Source organism: Xenopus laevis, chromosome 5L, assembly GCF_017654675.1.
Source record: "Xenopus laevis strain J_2021 chromosome 5L, Xenopus_laevis_v10.1, whole genome shotgun sequence".
NCBI classification, from domain to species: domain Eukaryota; kingdom Metazoa; phylum Chordata; class Amphibia; order Anura; family Pipidae; genus Xenopus; species Xenopus laevis.
Window position 1 is genome coordinate 15694887 of NC_054379.1, and position 18034 is coordinate 15712920.

Below are 18034 nucleotides of genomic sequence, written 5' to 3' on the forward strand. Positions count from 1 at the left end.
TGAATAAAGTACCCCCTATTGTAAAATATAAGGCTATTATAAGTTACTGAGGAGTTTCATGACCATATACGAGGCCGAATACTGATTGTTTTTTATACAGGTCATGGAACTCTAATAGCCTCAGGGGGTATTTTATTTATTATAATACACAAGTATTTTTCAGTGATTCAGTGAGTCATGTGACAAAAATGACATCACTACGCTCTGATTATAACCGATGCACCGTTTATATAGTGGATAATGTACCCCCTACTGTAATTTATAAAGATATTATGTCACCAAGGAGTTATGTGACCATATAAAGCTTTTATACAGGTCACATAACTCCGAGGTGACTTCTAATATCTTTATAAATTTCAGTAGGGGGTACATTATGCATTATAATCTACATTTTGTGTGAAATGTTGGCAGGGGGGTGGGGGGGGTCGGTGTCCAAATCGGGCTCCCAGATCGGGTGCCGACGTTCAATTACTCCTATTATTAAAGTTCTATTTCCCCATTCTTTGGGAGCTCTCTATATGATATGGTGTCAATATTGATACGGGTTATTTTAACTTACACATATGGGGCTATTGCACAAATATTCATATAAGTGGGGCAATATCTATATCATTAAAGATTTATAGGCGGGACATACTCCCACACCATCCACACGTGAATATTATTGTATAAATTATGGGTTCCAAACCCTGATCTTGTCCCTATGAGATCACATCCCGTGCCATAGGTTTTATAAATGGATCCAATACGTATAAAACACAGTCTCCTTGTACACAGTTTTTGTCTGACGATATTTTTGTCTGACCCACTAACTAGCAGATTAGTTTCCTTTCTCCAGAGAGCAAAATAGGAACAGGTGTGTTAAAACAAGGATATGTAATAATCCAACCATTGACACCTTATCATATAGAGAGCTCCCAAAGAATGGGGAAATAGAACTTGTATAATAGGATTAAATTAAATTAACTATGGATGCAATAGCCCATGATAGTTTGGTAGATTGATACTCTAAGTTTTGGACATTATTGTAACATAATCTTTTAATTTGTTTCATGTTAAAGTAACTAAATAGTTAAACATCAGCGGTTACAAATGTCTTGTTTTTAACTGTAATTGAAATGAACTAGGGGATATATATTGCCTAGTTTTGGTTTATATGTGGATTTTCGATAATTTAAGTATTTAAAGTGAATGTACTAATAGTATTTGAATTACTGATCATGTGACTTTTACCAGCTGTTTGTTCCCGCCACAGTGTATATTTAAGGCAGTTTAATGTTCAGTTTGTTACTTTAAGAAAGGCTAGGGACCTAGCTGAAACGTTAGTCATTTATAATAAATATTATGATTTTTATAAGTCCTGAGAGTGCGGACCTTCTTGTAGTAGTTATGGATAATTTATTGGCACTGCACCCAGGCAAATTTAAGTAACTTTATCGAGAGTGCTGGCAACCCTTGGACATATATATGTATATATATATATATATATATATATATATATATATATATATATATATACATATATATATATATATATATATATATATATATAGATATATATAGATATATATATATTTATATATAGTGTTATATGTAATGGCTTTAATATAGGAGACGTATTTTTTGCTTTTTATTTTTAATTAAAATTCATATTAAATCTCATTTTCCTGTTGGAGTGTGTCCGTGGGCAGAAACAAGTGTAGCAGAGCCTAAACGTGATCGACTCACTGGGGCCACCATTAAAAACAACTGCTTGATAGCAGGGCCCTTCCAACATTAGCAGCTAAATAGGATGGGGCCCCAAATTAAAACAAAAACACTCTCATGTAGAGCCCAGTTTTGACCAGTAAGAATCTTTGGGGAATAATTTACAACCACTCCTGAGATGATTACACCATGAGACATCATAAGAGGCCGGAACCACAAAGTAGTAGAGCCGAAATCAGATAAAGGTTAAAAGCTTGCATTTTATTCTCCATAATTAAGAATCAAGGCCTGACGCGTTTCGTGTCTACCAAGGACACTTAGTCATAGGCTAAGCCTGAGATGCTTAGCAAAATGTTATTTAATAAAGTTATTAAGATAATAAAGAATACATCAACGTCTGAGTTAAGGAAACAGCCGTCATCTGCACCAAGAGACTGGGGGATCTCAACCTGGAAAAGGACCCTGGGCAGCAGCCACGTTTGCTCCACAGGAGAGATCTCTGCCAACAGAATGGGACCCTCTGTTTTATATGCTGCAATAAAGCTCATATAATTATCAAAACCACTTGGAACCCACTTCAACAAAAATGTGTTTCTTCTGATGTTCCCATCAGACTCCCATGAACACACCCCAAGGCAGACCTCAAGGGCTTCTGTTATCAATGCTATTGGTATTTCAGTACATTTTCCCCCTAACCCTCATAACAAAAAGTCATAAACACATTATGTAATTGACTTCTGGGGCACCATGCCAAACCATAATTAAATATTGAGAGTTCAAACAGACAGTACTTTCTACAAAACCGTTTTATATTTTTTTTTCATCAAAGTATCACTCTTAGCCAACATTTAATATATAAAAGGCTCAACAAAAACTTCTCTGAAATCCAGTTGACCTGTCCCATTATACACAGACCCAACCAAGCTTTCCATTACCATTTGGTCAAGTGAGTGATATTCTGAGGCAATTTGCAATTGGTCCAAATTCCCCTAGCAACCATGCACTGGTTTGAATAAGAGACTGGAATATGAATAGGAGAGGCCTGAATAGAAAGATGAGTAATAAAAAGTAGCAATAACAATATATTTGTATCCTTACAGAACAATTGATTTGTAGATGGGGTCAATGATCCTCATTTGAAAACTGGATTAGAGTCATAAGAAGAAAGAAAATTCTTAAACAAACTATAAAAAAATGAAGGCAAATTGAAAAGTTGCTGAGAATTAGCCGTTCTATAAAGTTCTACAAGTTTTAAAGGTGAACCACCCCTTTAATAATGCTGCCTATGAATAAATGTAGTGTGGAGACACCCAGTGGAAGTATCTGGTATTGCAATTTGAATAGGCAGCTACAGACACTGAAGGATAATATGGAAGAAGTTGAAGTTCAACTCTACCAAACACTGTGATTTATATACAGCCCCAAGCAAGTTACACAGCTCTCTATTCACTTATATCGGGTTTTTAGGGGCCTGTATGGAGAGAAATAAAGAGCAGGAAAATGTCATAGTTTACTATGAAGGATAACAAGTCTGGATCTTTCAAACCCTTCCAGTAGATGGGGCAAAAAGAGTAACCGAACCATTTGTGTCTTGCTTTGATTCTCATTGCTTCTTGCTGCTTCTCTTCTGGACCAGGTCTTTGATGCTCCAACATGATACGACTTTCATGTGTCCCCACCAATCTGGCAAATACTCCTCAATCACACCTACTGGGCCCCTCACCTTTACATTCATACACATGGGGCACCTGCACCATTGGGCACCACCCTACTGGGTCACTTCTCCAGTTTCAAAGTTAAGCACAAGGGTGAAAGAGAGCAGGAGCTGGTTGGTACAGACAACAGACCTATTGGCTAGAACAGAGGCTTCTGAACTTTCATTGGGGCTTCAGGTCCCGTCGCTTGTGTCTCTAGACATGGACAACTGGAGGAATGTCTTTGAGGTTCACTGGTCAGAAAGGGAAGTTATTAATTAGTGACGTCCAGAAGTTAATAGTCTGACGAATGTCACACCTCCAACCAACCTTCATTGGCTGCTCAATGGCGTCTGTCCAACCGTCCTTCACTGGTTACTCATCTACTGGAGAGTTTAGAGCACAACCGAATTTAAAGTTACGTTCCTTAAACAGAACCAAAATGATTCTAAGAGACTAGGAAATAATCAGCTGCAGGGCTAGTGGTGGTCACACGGGGTGATGCATCTGGCGCAGGGGAAATAGGACTGGGAGTTTCTACCTGTCTCTACCTGTTGGCTTGATCCTCATCTGCTGTTATTATCCCATCACAGGAAAGGGAAGAATAAAGAGTTAATGCAACTGAAGGTGGGTTTGAGCCAACTCTACGTCAGAAGACTCTGGATTTAAATTTTTGCTGCTCTGTTTCCCTGTTGCATAATTTGGAACAGCACTGGGTGTGGGAGCTACTCAACTGAGGCAGCACCAAGGGTGAGTCCTTCCCAGAGCACAAAGGCTGATATAGATCTGATTTCTGTACCATGGAAGCCACAGTTAGCCATCGTATGCTGCTTGTATCTGTGGCTAGTGTTGGTGCTGCCATAGGACTTGCCTGGCTGGTTTTGTTTCAAAGAAAAAAGAAGAGAAAGCTCAGAAAAGTGGGAGAAGTGACACAGCTCGTTGTGTATCCAATTAAGTCTTGCAAAGGGGTTCCTTTACCGGAAGCAGAATGCTCTGTGCATGGACTGAGGAACGGCCCTCTCAGAGACAGGTAATGATACTCCCCTATATACTTTATACTATTACCATTGTAAGTAGGGATGCACCAAATCCACTATTTGGGATTCCTTCATGAAAGATTCGACCAAATACCGAACCAAATTTGAATCCTAATTTGCGTATGCATATGCAAATTAGGGACAGTAAGGGAGGAAGTGGAAAAACATTTTTACGTCCTTGTTTTGTGACAAAAAGTTATCTGATTTCCCTTCCTGTCCCTAATTTGCATATGCAAATTGGGATTCGGATTCGGTTCGGCCAGACACAAGGATTTGACCGAATCCGAATCCTGCTGAAAAAGGCTGAATCCTGGCCGGATCCCAGAACGAATCCTGGATTTGGTGCATCCCTAATTGTAAGCAGCAGTCCTGCCCTGCTTTATGGCAGCTGAGATTCTAGCTATCTGTATAACAGAGCATTCTGTCCCAGTGGCTGCACAGATCCTATCTGATCCCCATTGTAAGCAGCAGTCCTGTCCTGCTTTATGGCAGCTGAGATTCTAGCTATCTGTATAACAGAACATTCTGTCCCAGTGGCTGCACAGATCCTATCTGATCCCCATTGTAAGCAGCAGTCCTGTCCTGCTTTATGGCAGCTGAGATTCTAGCTATCTGTATAACAGAGCATTCTGTCTAAGTGGCTGCACAATTCCTATCTGATCCCATTGTAAGCAGCAGTCCTGCCCTGCTTTATGGCTGACATTCTAGCTATCTGTATAATAGAACATTCTGTCCCAGTGGCTGCACAGATCCTGTGTGATATCCAACTGGTTAATATACAATTAGCCCAACCAGCCAATCATGTAAATGTAAAGGAATCTTTCAGGAAACAGCAATGTACATGGGGCTAAATATCTCAGCAATAAGTGGATTGAATGACAATGGAGCAGTTAAGTGTCACTGTCACTTTTGTTGGAAAGCTGGAATAACAGTCACTAGCTATTAACAGAATATTAATGATTAAAGACAAGTACGTAAAGGTGACGGTATCAGATGTACTTTGATCGCTGCTGAGTCAAATGATAATAAATCCAACAGACAATGAGGTTTGGGCTGAATCCTCTTGGCCACTAGTGCATGTTCCTATTCACACCCACAGCCAATGTTAATTGACCCCAACAAAGACTATAGAAGGGGCTACGGGACAATGTAGTAACTGTCCATTTTCCAGGATAGAGCGACATAGGGGGTCCTACTGTAAACAAGCGGGATCATGAATGTGGTCTGGTTGGATCTAAATGCTGGACAAAATGCTCATTCTTCTTATATCAGATATAAGGGGGGCTGCACTGTGTAGCTCTGGGCCAATCACTAATTTGCATTTCTAGAAACCATAGAGATCATAGCTGGGTGGCCAAACATTAAAAATGTGACTGTAAATACAAAGTGCTGATAAAATTCCCAGGGGGTAGCAGAGAATCTGAGTATTTAAGGGGTTGTTCACCTTTAAACTTTTACTATGATGTAGAGAGTGATTTTTGGAGACAATTTGCTATTGGTTTTAATTTTTTATTATGTGTGGTTTTTGAGTTATTTAGTTTTTATTCAACAGCTCTCCAGTTTGTAATTTCAGTAATCTGGTTGCTAGGGTGCAAATGACATTAGCAACCGGGACTGAATTTAATAAGAGACTGGAATATGAATAGGAGAGGCCCGAATAGAAAGATGAATAATAAAAAGTAGCAATAATAAGTAACAATACGTGTGTAGCCTTACAGAGCATTTTAGATGGGGTCAGTGACCCCCATTTGAAAGCTGTAAATAGTCAGAAGAAGATGGCAAATAATTAAAAAAACTTTAAAAAAAAAAGGAAGACCAATTAAAAAGTTCCTTAGAATTAGCCATTCCATAATATACTCAAAGTTAAATTAAAGGTGAACCACCCCTTTAAGATAGGGGAGGAAGAAACACCTGGGGGGCCATAGTTTGCCCCATTTCATACCCGACATTCAGTTGTCCTTGTAAGTGGGAACTTCAGGCTTGTAGGATCATGTGACACACAGAAAGGGTTAAAACTTCTCTGAATTCCGCAGTGGGTGTGGTTACGCAATGCCAGTGGATATAATTATTACACAGCAGCATTTGGCTTGGTTACAGTGCTCCTGGGCAGAATTAATTTTCTTATCCATACAGATAAAGAATAAAAGGAAAAACATTTGCTAAAAGCATTCAATTAAATATTTTTAAAGAAACAGGAGAAGATTTTGAAGGAAGTTCAATAGTCAGTGCCTGAAATTCAAGTGTAGGGAATAAAATGCCAAAATGTGGCTTCCCTTGTCCAGAAGGACTGAGGCTCTTCCCCTTAATCTTATCCCTCATTTACTGATGTATTGTCTTGTGTTTGTCTTCTTCTGTGTTTTTATGGTCTTCCTTGTAGGCACTGGGCTGTTTCAAATGAGGAGAAAACCGTAGTGTCGGCTCGTCATGAGCCAAGGTTGGTCCTCATCAATTCATCATGTGATAACGACTCCTTAACTCTGAGTGTCCCTGAAATGGAGGATCTCAAGGTTCCTCTGAAACATCCCTCAACCAATGAAGTCATCACTTCCAGGTTTGTCGTCATACGTGATCTTCCCTGATCTGCTCTTTATGAACCAAAATGTGACCTTCCCATTCAGTGGAATGCCCAAAAAATGTCTCATATTTCCATGTGTATTAATGGGTGCTACTTGTATCTGCAGCTGGTGAGATATGGTCCTATTGGTAGGACACAAAGAGAGATGGGATGCTAAGTGATGGGTCAGTCAATGGATTAAGGAACTAGAGGTTATAGGGACATATACAGGTATCTGGGGAAATAATGAGGGTCCCCATCATTTTGCCAAGAGGCCCATGGGTTTCTTGCTACACCTCTTATTTTTTATTCTTTATTCCTGATCTATACTGACCCGTGGGCCCATATTGCCGGCCTTTTGTTGCTGTTGAAACGTGAATGCCAACATGTGTGTATTTCAGGGTTTTGGGGCACCTGGTGCAGGGGCGAGACTGCGGAGATGAAGCGTCTCAGTGGATCACTAGTGCCCTGAGGAGCAAACATGGGTATCGCCTGCTCCAGTTTGAGGACAGAATGAAACACAGAAACCCAAAAGATGAATACGTTCTATACACAGAGAACGATAAAGTGAGTTAAAGGGATACTGTCATGGAAAAAAAACCCCCATCAGTTAATAGTGCTACTCCAGCAGAATTCTGCACTGAAATCTGTTTCTCAAAAGAGCAAACTGATTCCTTTATATTTAATTTTGAAATCTGACATGGGGCTAGACATATTGTCAGTTTCCCAGCTGCCCCCAGTCATGTGACTGATTAACTTCAGTCACTCTTTACTGCTGTACTGCAAGTTGAAGAGATATCACCCCCTCCCTTTCCCCCCAGCAGGCAGCAGCCTAACAACAGAACAATGGGAAGATACAAGATAACAGCTGCCTGGTAGATATAAGAACAACACTCAATAGTAATATCCAGGTCCCACTGAGACACATTCATTTACATTAAGTAGGAGAAACAACAGCCTGCCAGAAAGCAGTTCCATCCTAAAGTGCTGGCTCTTTCTGAAAGAACATGACCAGGCAAAATGACCTGAGATGCACCTACACTATATTACAACTAAAACAATACAGTTGCTGGTTCAGTGATGAAATTTTATATTGTAGAATGAATTGTTTGCAGTGTAAACAGTGTAATTTAGAAATAAAAACAACATCATAAAAATCACGACAGAAGAGTATTTATGGGATCCAATCAAAGCAGTTACTACTGGTTCTGTTCAAAGGTCGGCCTATTCTATCTAATCAAGCCTATGAACTGATTCTGCTGATGAATCAGTTAATTAAGGGTGTGGTTTTCAGAACATGGGTGAGGTTTCTGGGTTGCTGTTGTGTAATTGGCTGGAAAAACTGTTGAGAGTGGGGGTCTGGCTCGCTGGGCCAGTCTGACACTGGCTATTTCTCACAATGGCTGACAAAGTTCACCATAAAGTAAAGGGCACAATACAAAGTTCACCAAAAACTGAAAGAGCTTGGAATGAGCTGAAATAGACAGGAATGGTGACTGGCTGCTGAATTTTTTAAACCATAATGCCTTTACCATAACCCTTCATATAGTGTCACATAGACATTGTTAAATATCATTCAAAAACTTACAAATTGGCACATTAAGTGTAATAGAATCACTATATAACTCCACTCCTTGAATTAGGACTGTGGCCCAACAGGCCTTAAAATGTTGCTTAAATTTTATAGTTCAACACTATGAAAATTTACACTAGAAGCAGTTTCATAGTCTAAGCAAGATACTGGCTTTTAAAAACTCTCAACAAACACAGCAATTGACGTAGAAATAATCACCAGTACCATAAAAAGTAAAGCATTTTTCCCAAGAATAAACCTTTTTGCTAAGAGAAAATGCAGGAGGTATTTTTTACCTTGCTATGCTGTACGTTGCTTGCTCTGTGCTGGCCCCACCCCCTCCTCGGCAGGCTCAGCCAGGGAACTCCGTTAGGGTCAGGCCACACGAGCAGATTCGGGGAGATTAGTCGCCCCATCGACAAATCGCCTCTTCATCAGGACGACAATCTCCCCGAACTGCCTTCCCCCTGCCCTTCGCTGGCTAAAATCACAATCACCTGCGGCAATTCACATGCGGCGCTTCGACGTGAGGCAACTTTGGTCGACTTCGGAAAATAAAGCGCTGCGTGTACATTCCCCCAGGTGATTTTCATTTTAGCCGGCGGAGGGCAGGAGGAAGGCAGTTCGGGGAGATTGTCGTCCTGATGAAGGCTCATGTGGCCTGACCCTTACATTGTTGCAATAGGGGGTTGGGCCAGCAAAGATAATCTCTCTACCTCCAGCAGCCCGTTTATAGAACAGAGGACCCGTGCAGCCCATTTATATTATAAACAGAGAGGCCCGAACTCACAGATGGCCAGTCCGGGCTTGCTAGCAACGATGCATTGATATGAATATGAGACTGGAATATGAACAGGAGAGGCTGGGTAATAAAAAGTAGCAAACAATAACCATAAATGTGTATCCTTACAGAGCATTCGTTTTTTAGATGAGCCCCATTTGAAAGTTGTAAAGAGCCAGAAGAAGGCAAATATTTCAAAAACTATTTAAAAAAAGGCCAGTTGAAAAGTTGCTTAGAATTAGTCATTCTATAACATATTAAACGTTAACTTAAAGTGATACTAACACTAAAAAATGAATTTTAGCATATGAATGTACATTAAATCTTACCTATAGGTCATGTTGATCATTTTTTGCTGAGAGGTTTGTTTTTGTATATAATTGTTAGTTGAAGTTCCTAAGCCTGACTCTGACACTCTGACACTCTGACTTTGCCAACCTGACTGTCCCATCTCAGCCTGTTAGTTACAGTTTCTAATGCTAACGGACTCCTGCTGCACAAATATGGCAGCCCCCTCATACAGGAACATGAGGGATCAGACAGGTAATGTAAAAGCATCATGCAAATACTTTATGGCAAAGTTAAAAGTAGCTTGCAAAGCCAATATTATAATAGATGTAAAAAAAAGTTTAATTTCAGGTGTCAGTATCTCTTTAACAGTGAACCACCCCTTTAAAAGTTGTGGGCGTAACCTTGATGGGCTTATTGATGTACTATTTCTTTAAAACAATCATGTTCATCTCTCAGTGTCCATATTCAGTCTCACTCCCGACCTGCCAGCTCTGAGACTTTCTGACCAGGAGGGGGCACTAGAGTTTTCAAAGAGTTTCAAAAGAATTAGGTGAAAGTCAAGAGCAAGTACAGGTATGGGATCCGTTATCCGGAAACCCATTATCCAGAAAGTTCCTAATTACGGAAAGGTTGTCTCCCATAGACTCCATTATATACAAATCCAAATTCTTAAAACTGATTTCCCTGGAATAATAAAACAGTAGCTTGAACTTGATCCAAACTAAGATATCTTGAATCCTTATTGGAAGCAAAACCAGCCTATTGGGTTTATTTAATGCTGACATGATTTTCTAGTAGACTTAAGGTATGAAGATCCAAATTACAGAAATACCCTTTATCCGGAAAACCCCAGGTCCCGAGCATTCTGGATAACAGTTCCTATATATCTATATATGTATAGATAAGATTTAACCAGCAGTGCATTATTTATGTTTCAGGTGGCGTATCCAGAACTGAGCCCCCTTCATGTGCTTTCTGAAACCTCAGTTGAGGATCTGAACTCCAGACTGGAGGAAAAGGTGACATTTCGCAATTTCCGACCCAACATTTTGATTTCAGGATGCGGTGCCTATGAAGAGGTAAGTCCTATACCAAGGCTATGGCCATGCAGAAAATTTGTGCAGATTGGAGTTCCAGCTTTACCTCTATGGGCAGAGACACACGCTCAGATTCGGGGAGATTAGTCGCCCAGCGACAAATTTCCTCTTCTTTGGGGCGACTAATCTCCCCGAAATGCCTCCCGCCAGCTACAGTGTAAATCGTTGACGGGGTGGCACTCGGAGCTCTTGGTTTTCCGAAGTTGCCTGAATTTTCCTCGTGAGGCAACTTCGGACGACTTCGGAAAATGAAGCACACCGATTGCCATCCCGTTGGCGATTTACATTCTAGCCGTCGGGAGGCAGTTGGGGGAGATTACGAGAAAACTTTGGGCGACTTCGGAAAACGTAACTCTCCGAGTGCCATCCCGCCGACGATTTAGACTCTAGCCAGTGGGAGGCAGTTCGAGGAGATTAGTCGCCCAAAGAAGAAGCGATTTGTCGCTGGGCGACTAATCTCCCCCAGTAGCTTTGTGTGCCCCTGCCCTAAAAGCCATTGTCTCTAATGCTCAGGCTTCCTTGTCACCTCCCATAGGGCTCCTTTATTGTTATAATCCACTTACAAAAAGCCCATAGGGGCAAACATGCTATGGGACATCCCCAAAATCACTGGCATTTTGCCCATCCAAACACAGCCTTTAATCTATTCCCATAGGTACAACTATAACAGGGGCAATTGCCTTCCCTTCACTTTGGATATCCACCAATCAGACGTACACTAATGGTGGCCATACACGGGCCGATAAAAGCTGCCGACAGACCAAGTTGGCAGCTTATTGGCCCGTGTATGGGGGCCCCCGACGGGCTTCCCCGATCGAGATCTGGCCGAAAGTCGGCCAGATCTCGATCGGATGGGGTTAAAAATCCCGTCGGATCGCGGCCGCATCTGTTCGTTGATGCGGTCCCGCGATCCGACCGCCCGTTTGGCGAACGCTAGGATCCGATCGTTGGGCCCTAGGGCCCACGATCGGATCAGCCCGATATTGCCCACCTCAAGGTGGGCATATCGGAGGGAGATCCGCTCGTTTGGCGACATCGCCAAACGAGCGGATCTATCCGTGTATGGCCACCTTAAGATAGAGACAGATAGATAATGTATAGATAACAGATTACTAGGCAGATAGACAGACAGACAGACACACACTAAGGGGTATAATCACATTACCAGCGCACTGATTACCCCCCTGCATATTGAACTCCTCCTTATCCGAAAGCCTGAGAAAAACTGCAACCAAAGAAAAGGGGACCTATTTATACAGATCTCATTATTTATTTGTGCACACACTCTTCTAAGTATAGGGGGAAGGGATAAGTAGTAAAAAAACAAAACAACAATCCATCAGTGCTTTGTCAGAAGAAAGGAAAGAAAATATTTGTTTATTAAAGATCAGATCACTGTGATAAGACTGCCATCTAGTGGTAAAAAGAGAGCACTTTTTAATGCGTCCAATTACTTGGTTCATGCTATGTTGTCCCCAGAACATTCCAGTTGCCAGCTACAGACATCAGAACAAATGAAACTTTGTTGGAAATATCTAATGACAGAGACACGTCGGTTACATTTAGAATATTGCTTTTTAGGGATTTTTTTTAATGCAGATATGGGATATTTCACTACAATGATTTCCATTTACACAGGACTCCTGGGAAGAGATTCAAATTGGCAGAGATGTGACCCTGAAGAGAGTGATGCCAAGTATCAGGTCAGTGCCCACCTCCCATTTTCCCAAATTGGGGCAGTTTTAATATTTTTATTAATATTTTCCCCCTGAGAATTGAAGTAAGTGGGACAGACCTATCGGGACCCTGGTCTCAGTGGGGGAAATTGTACAAATATGAGATCCAGATCCAGGTTCCTGGGGACTAAAAATGAGGTAGAGGGCACACAGGGTGTATTTGGGTATAAAGGGGTGTGGTCTTCTTAAAGGTGTGGTTCATCTTTAAGTTAACTTTTAGTATGTTATAGAATGGCTAATTCTAAGCAACTTTTCAATTGGCCTTTATTTTTATAGTTTTTGAATTACTTTTTGAATTACCTTCTTTCCAGTTTTCAAATGGGGGTCACTGACCCCATCTAAAAAATTAATCCTCTGTAAGGCTACAAATGTATCGTTATTGCTACTTTTAAATACTCGTCTTTCTCTTCAGACCCTCTGTTATTCATATTCTAGTCTCTTATACAAATAAATTAATGGTTGCTAGGGTAATTTGGACCCTAGCAACCAGATTGCTAAAATTGGAAACTGGATGCTGAATAAAAAGCTAAATAACTCAAAAACCACAAATAATAAAAAATTATAACCAATTGCAAATTGTCTCAGAATATCACTCTCTACATCATACTAACAGTTCTTCACAAAGGTGAACAATCCCTTTAAAATGAAAGCCCCCATAGTTACCAGAGCTCTCCTCTCCAGGGGACTCAAGTGATGAGGAAGGAGGGCCCCATGATGCCTTTTTCCCCCATAGAAATGTCCACCTACAGCCAGGGCCGCCATTAGAAATCACGGGGCCCCGTACAACAACATTTTTGGGGCCCCCTGGGCCCCGCCCACACTGACGACCAAGCTCCGCCCCATATCCCGCCCACATCGCAGTTAAAAGACCACACAGACATCAGCGCTAAAAAAGTAACCCCCCCCCCACACAAGTTGTAAAAAGCTATTGATGGTCAGGGCCCCCTTATAAAAAAAATTGGGGCCCCAAAAAAAAAAATTAAATTTTTTTTTTTTTTAAAAACATTGGTGGCAGGGGCCCCCTTATAAGTTAAAAAAAACTTGGGGCCCCAACAAATACAATGTAAAAAAAACTAAAAAATAAACAAACATTGGTGGCAGGGGCCCCCTTATAAGTTAAAAACAAATTGGGGCCCCAAAAAAAAATTTGAAAAAAAATTAATTTTTTTTTGAAAAAAAAAAAAACATTGGCGGCAGGGGCCCCCTTATAAGTTAAAAACAAATTGGGGCCCCAAAAAAAAAATTTGGAAAAAAAAATTTTTTTTGAAAAAAAAACAACTGGTGGCAGGGGCCCCCTTACAAGTTAAAAACAAATTGGGGCCCCAAAAAAAAATTTGAAAAAAAATTAATTTTTTTTTGAAAAAAAAAAAAACATTGGCGGCAGGGGCCCCCTTATAAGTTAAAAACAAATTGGGGCCCCAAAAAAAAAATTTGGAAAAAAAAATTTTTTTGAAAAAAAAAAAACTGGTGGCAGGGGCCCCCTTACAAGTTAAAAACAAATTGGGGCCCCAAAAAAAAATTTTTAAAAAAAATTATTTTTTTTTGAAAAAAAAAAAAACTGGTGGCAGGGGCCCCCTTACAAGTTAAAAAAATTTGGGGCCACCAAAAAGAAAATTAATTTTTTTTTAAAAAAAAAAACCAAAAAAAACAATGGTGGCAAGGGGCCCCTTACGAGTTAAAAAAAAAATTGGGGCCCCAAAAACAAAAGTTTTAAAAAAAAGATTGGTGGCAGGGGCCTATAGAATATTAAAATAATACATTGGTGGCCAGGGGATTAAAAAAAAAAAAACACAAACTGGTGTTCAGTAGAATTGAACTCATGGCTTCAGGACTTCCACTTCGCCTCCTTTCGTGACTTCGGGTCTTTTCACCGCTTCAGGACTTCGGCTTCGGCTGTTTTCGTGACTTCGGGTCTTTTCGGCGCTTCGTGACTTCGGGACTTCGGCTTTTTCCGTGACTTCGGGTCTTTTCGGCGCATCGGCTTCGGCTTTTCGGCACTTCCGCATTCGGCACTGAAGAGGAATGACGTACGGCTCGGGCGCTCGTAAGGGGGGCCCGGATCTTCAAAAAAATGCAGCGCTGCCGGGCCCCCCTTCATGCCCGGGCCCGGTACGCTTGTCCCCCCTGTCCCCCCCTGATGGCGGCCCTGCCTACAGCATAAACCAAGGGAAAGGATTTTTGCCCCCAGGGGAAAGATATGGAAGAAAAATATTTCAGATTGTTAGTAAATATTTGCTTTGCATTGTAAATTCTCATAAATCAAAGGCAGAGAGAATCTTATAAATTATGAATTGACTTTACTTCCTCTTTAATTAGTTTCTGTTCTCTTACTAAGGTGTCTCTTGACCACTGTTGATCCAGACACAGGGACCCCTCATGCAAAGCATGAACCCCTCAAGACATTACGCAGGTAAGTGGTTACGCAGAATCCTGTGTGGTGGGAGGGGCTTAATGTTTTTTTCTTTTGGGTAGGGTCATTTTATAGAAATCAAATAGAAAGAGAAACCAAATAGATGCCTCTTTACGATTTCTGGTTGCTGGGGTCACTGACCCTAAAGTAAAGATAACATATAAGCCTTCACTATAAAGAGAGTTAATGTTAATGGAATGGAAAAAACTTTTTTAAAAGAGTGCTGCCCCTTTAAGGGTATGTTCTGGGTGCTGGTAACAAGGGGCTCCCGGGGACTGACTGACCCACTAACAGTCTCCCTTCTCTACCAGCTATCGCCTGTGCCAGACAGAACTGAAGAAGCTGTTCAAGTCCAGCCCCCTGTTTGGGCAGTACTTCCGAGTACTAAAGAAAGGAGATGTTAAGGTCGGTGACCCAGTGTTCCAAGTCGTATACTGACCCGGTGCCTGGAATAAAATGTCACTGATCTAGAACTGAACAGTCACAGGTCCATCATGGAAGTCAAAGCTGCAGAACTCCTGCTGATCCAACTGTAACTGGTTCTTTGATGTTCTTAATCTACATGACCGATTTAAATAAATCATTGTGTCTGAATGGTGGGTCTTGTAACCCATAGCAACCTATGAGCAAGTAGTAACCTGGTGCACATCGGATTTCTCCCAGAATTCCTGAGCACAGTGTTTGTCCACCAATGGGAAGCAGGGGCCTGACCTCACCTCACTGTAGCCAGGAATGCTGGGAGTTGTAGTGCTGTAAGACATGATATTGAGTCTTTCACAGACCAATGCAAACATTTCCTCAAAGCTGCCCAAATAACACAGTAAAATAAATGTGTGTAGAGGAGATGTCAGGGAGATCAGGAGTATTGAACCTCGAAAGAATTGGCTATACCCGTGTAATCTTTGAGGCAGTTCTAGTAACCAATAGCAACTAATCAGATATTTGCTTTTCAAACCGGACTACAAAAATGTTGCATGATGATTGTTTGCTATGGGTTAGAACTAGAGTGAACATTGCACCTGTCTTTATATCCCCCCTCCATTATAGTCTATTTGTTTTGCACCAGACAGGGTTTCACTAAGGAATTATTATCATGGGGGGAGTGTGGATATGCCCCCCCCCATATCACACAGAAAGATCAGATGAAACCATAGCCTTCAGACTGGGCCCCTTAGCTCATAACAAGGTTACAGATATATAGAAACATTGGGGTAACACTCACCCTGCTATAGTTCCAGGGGTACCCAGGGTACAAATAGGCACTCACCCCAAATCTCCCCCTAACTGGCCTTCAGGCTGGGCCCCCTTAGCTCATAACAAGGTTACAGATATATAGAAACATTGGGGTAACAGTCACCCTGCTATAGTTCCAGGGGTACCCAGGGTACAAATAAACACTCACCCCAAATCTCCCCCTAACTGGCCTTCAGGCTGGGCCCCCTTAGCTCATAACAAGGTTACAGATATATAGAAACATTGGGGTAACAGTCACCCTGCTATAGTTCCAGGGGTACCCAGGACACAAATAAACACTCACCCCAAATCTCCCCTAACTGGCCTTCAGACTGGGCCCCTTAGCTCATAACAAGGTTATAGTTATATAGAAACATTGGCGTAACAGTCACCCTGCTATAGTTCCAGGGGTACCCAGGGCACAAATGAGCACTTGCCCCAAATCTCACCCTCATAAACAAGTACAGGTGTTTCTGGGGATCAGATCATTTTGGGTGATGTGATTACACCATAATATGATCAGGTCAAAGTTTTTTTAGTGGCCCACGTGGACCCCACAGATCACATAGTTTTCGCAGATTAAACCCCAATCCATGTGCAGTCAAAGGTCTCCTCCCCAAACGGATCTTGTTTCTAGACTGTCCCTGAATATTTCGGGGTCCCTGCTGAACTGCACCTTAATGCAGGTTTCCTGCGCAGTTAAACTGAGCGTCGTTTAAATCACCATCAAAATATTATTTCTCTCCAGCTCGTGTAAGTGGCAGAGAAATGCAATGGGCCCCGTCCTAACAATGTGACAGCAATTAGTGGTTGTTTCTCTCTAAAGTAAACGACCCGGCGGATAATTTCTTAATGGGTCCTGGTTTTATAGCGCAGCTAAGTAAATACGCCACCAATCAGCCGGCTTTTTCTTCTGGGAGAGCTTGGGGTTGTGCTTTATATCACGGTGCAGAATATTCTGACAAGGGGCATTTGTCATTGGCTGGCACTGGGAACGGCAAAAATAACCGCAGAGAGTCTTCTTCAAACAGAAATGTTCCTTGTGTATTTAGCCCCGGGATTGTGATATATTATGGGCAGTGATTTAATGGAGTGAATTTTATGTTTGTCGCAATGGGGGCTCGGAGAAGTCTCCACTCAATGGACCGGTTACCTTGTTGTTATCTGCATTTAATATATATGTATATCTTTATGTAACTAGTGAGACTGTATAAGTAGCTGGGCCCCAACCATGTGGGAGTAGAGACAACTAGCACCCCCTTATTTTCTTGTGGGGGACCAGCGCATGACCAGACAGCAAGGGGAGAAGTAGGTGGAACCATATATCAGACCCCACAACTCTCTAGGTCACCCTCTCCCAGTCTTCTGTATGTTAGTTACCCCACTGACTGTATACTCGGTGCCATCAGGGACATAACTACAGAGGAAGTAGACCCTACTGTTGGAGTGGAGGCCCTTATTAAAGGGCATGTAAAGGAAAAAAATTAAATCCCATTTTTACTTTCTTTAATGAAAAAGAAACCTATCTCCAATATACTTCAATAAAAGAATGTGTACCGTTTTTATAAGAAACCTGACTGTATGCAGTGAAATTCTCCCTTCATTTACTGCTGTGGATAGGAATTGTCAGACGGTCCCTAACTGCTGAGCAGGGAAAAAATCATACTTATGAACAGCAGGGGGAGCCCCCGCCTTACTTCCCAGCCATGCAGAACTCAAGCAGCTTTGTTTGTTTCCCTGTAGAGCAGTCGGCGACTGTGTAGAGCTTTGTATTGGATTTTATTTTTGCCTTTTCATCCCCTTTACTGTTTCCAACTCCAGCTGCAGGGACAAAGATCATGGAGCCAGATTTAAACAGATTCTATTTTGGAGGATTATTTTGCTGCAGCCACTTGTTCTGCAGAGTTGGAGAAAGTTTGTA

At 41.5% G+C, this 18034-nt stretch overlaps 1 protein-coding gene across 1 annotated transcript; it reads left to right on the top strand.

Moving 5' to 3' along the window:
• Positions 1–3693: 3693 nt before the first annotated feature.
• LOC108716467 (mitochondrial amidoxime-reducing component 1) lies at positions 3694–15474 on the top strand. Its single transcript, XM_018262623.2, has 7 exons — positions 3694–4431; positions 6816–6989; positions 7394–7559; positions 10576–10716; positions 12373–12437; positions 14806–14880; positions 15192–15474. Exons 1-7 carry the CDS (start codon positions 4202–4204, stop codon positions 15316–15318), a joined length of 978 nt encoding a protein of 325 aa, XP_018118112.1. The 5' UTR covers positions 3694–4201; the 3' UTR covers positions 15319–15474.
• The last annotated feature ends 2560 nt before the right edge of the window (positions 15475–18034 follow it).

Excerpts from the sequence above, each read along its gene's own strand:
- LOC108716467 (XM_018262623.2), top strand. The coding sequence starts at position 4,202 with ATGGAAGCCACAGTTAGCCATCGTATGCTGCTTGTATCTGTGGCTAGT. Across the intron at positions 7,560-10,575 it reads TATACACAGAGAACGATAAA|GTGGCGTATCCAGAACTGAG; the intron begins GTGAGTTAAAGG and ends TTTATGTTTCAG. Across the intron at positions 12,438-14,805 it reads AGAGTGATGCCAAGTATCAG|GTGTCTCTTGACCACTGTTG; the intron begins GTCAGTGCCCAC and ends TCTCTTACTAAG.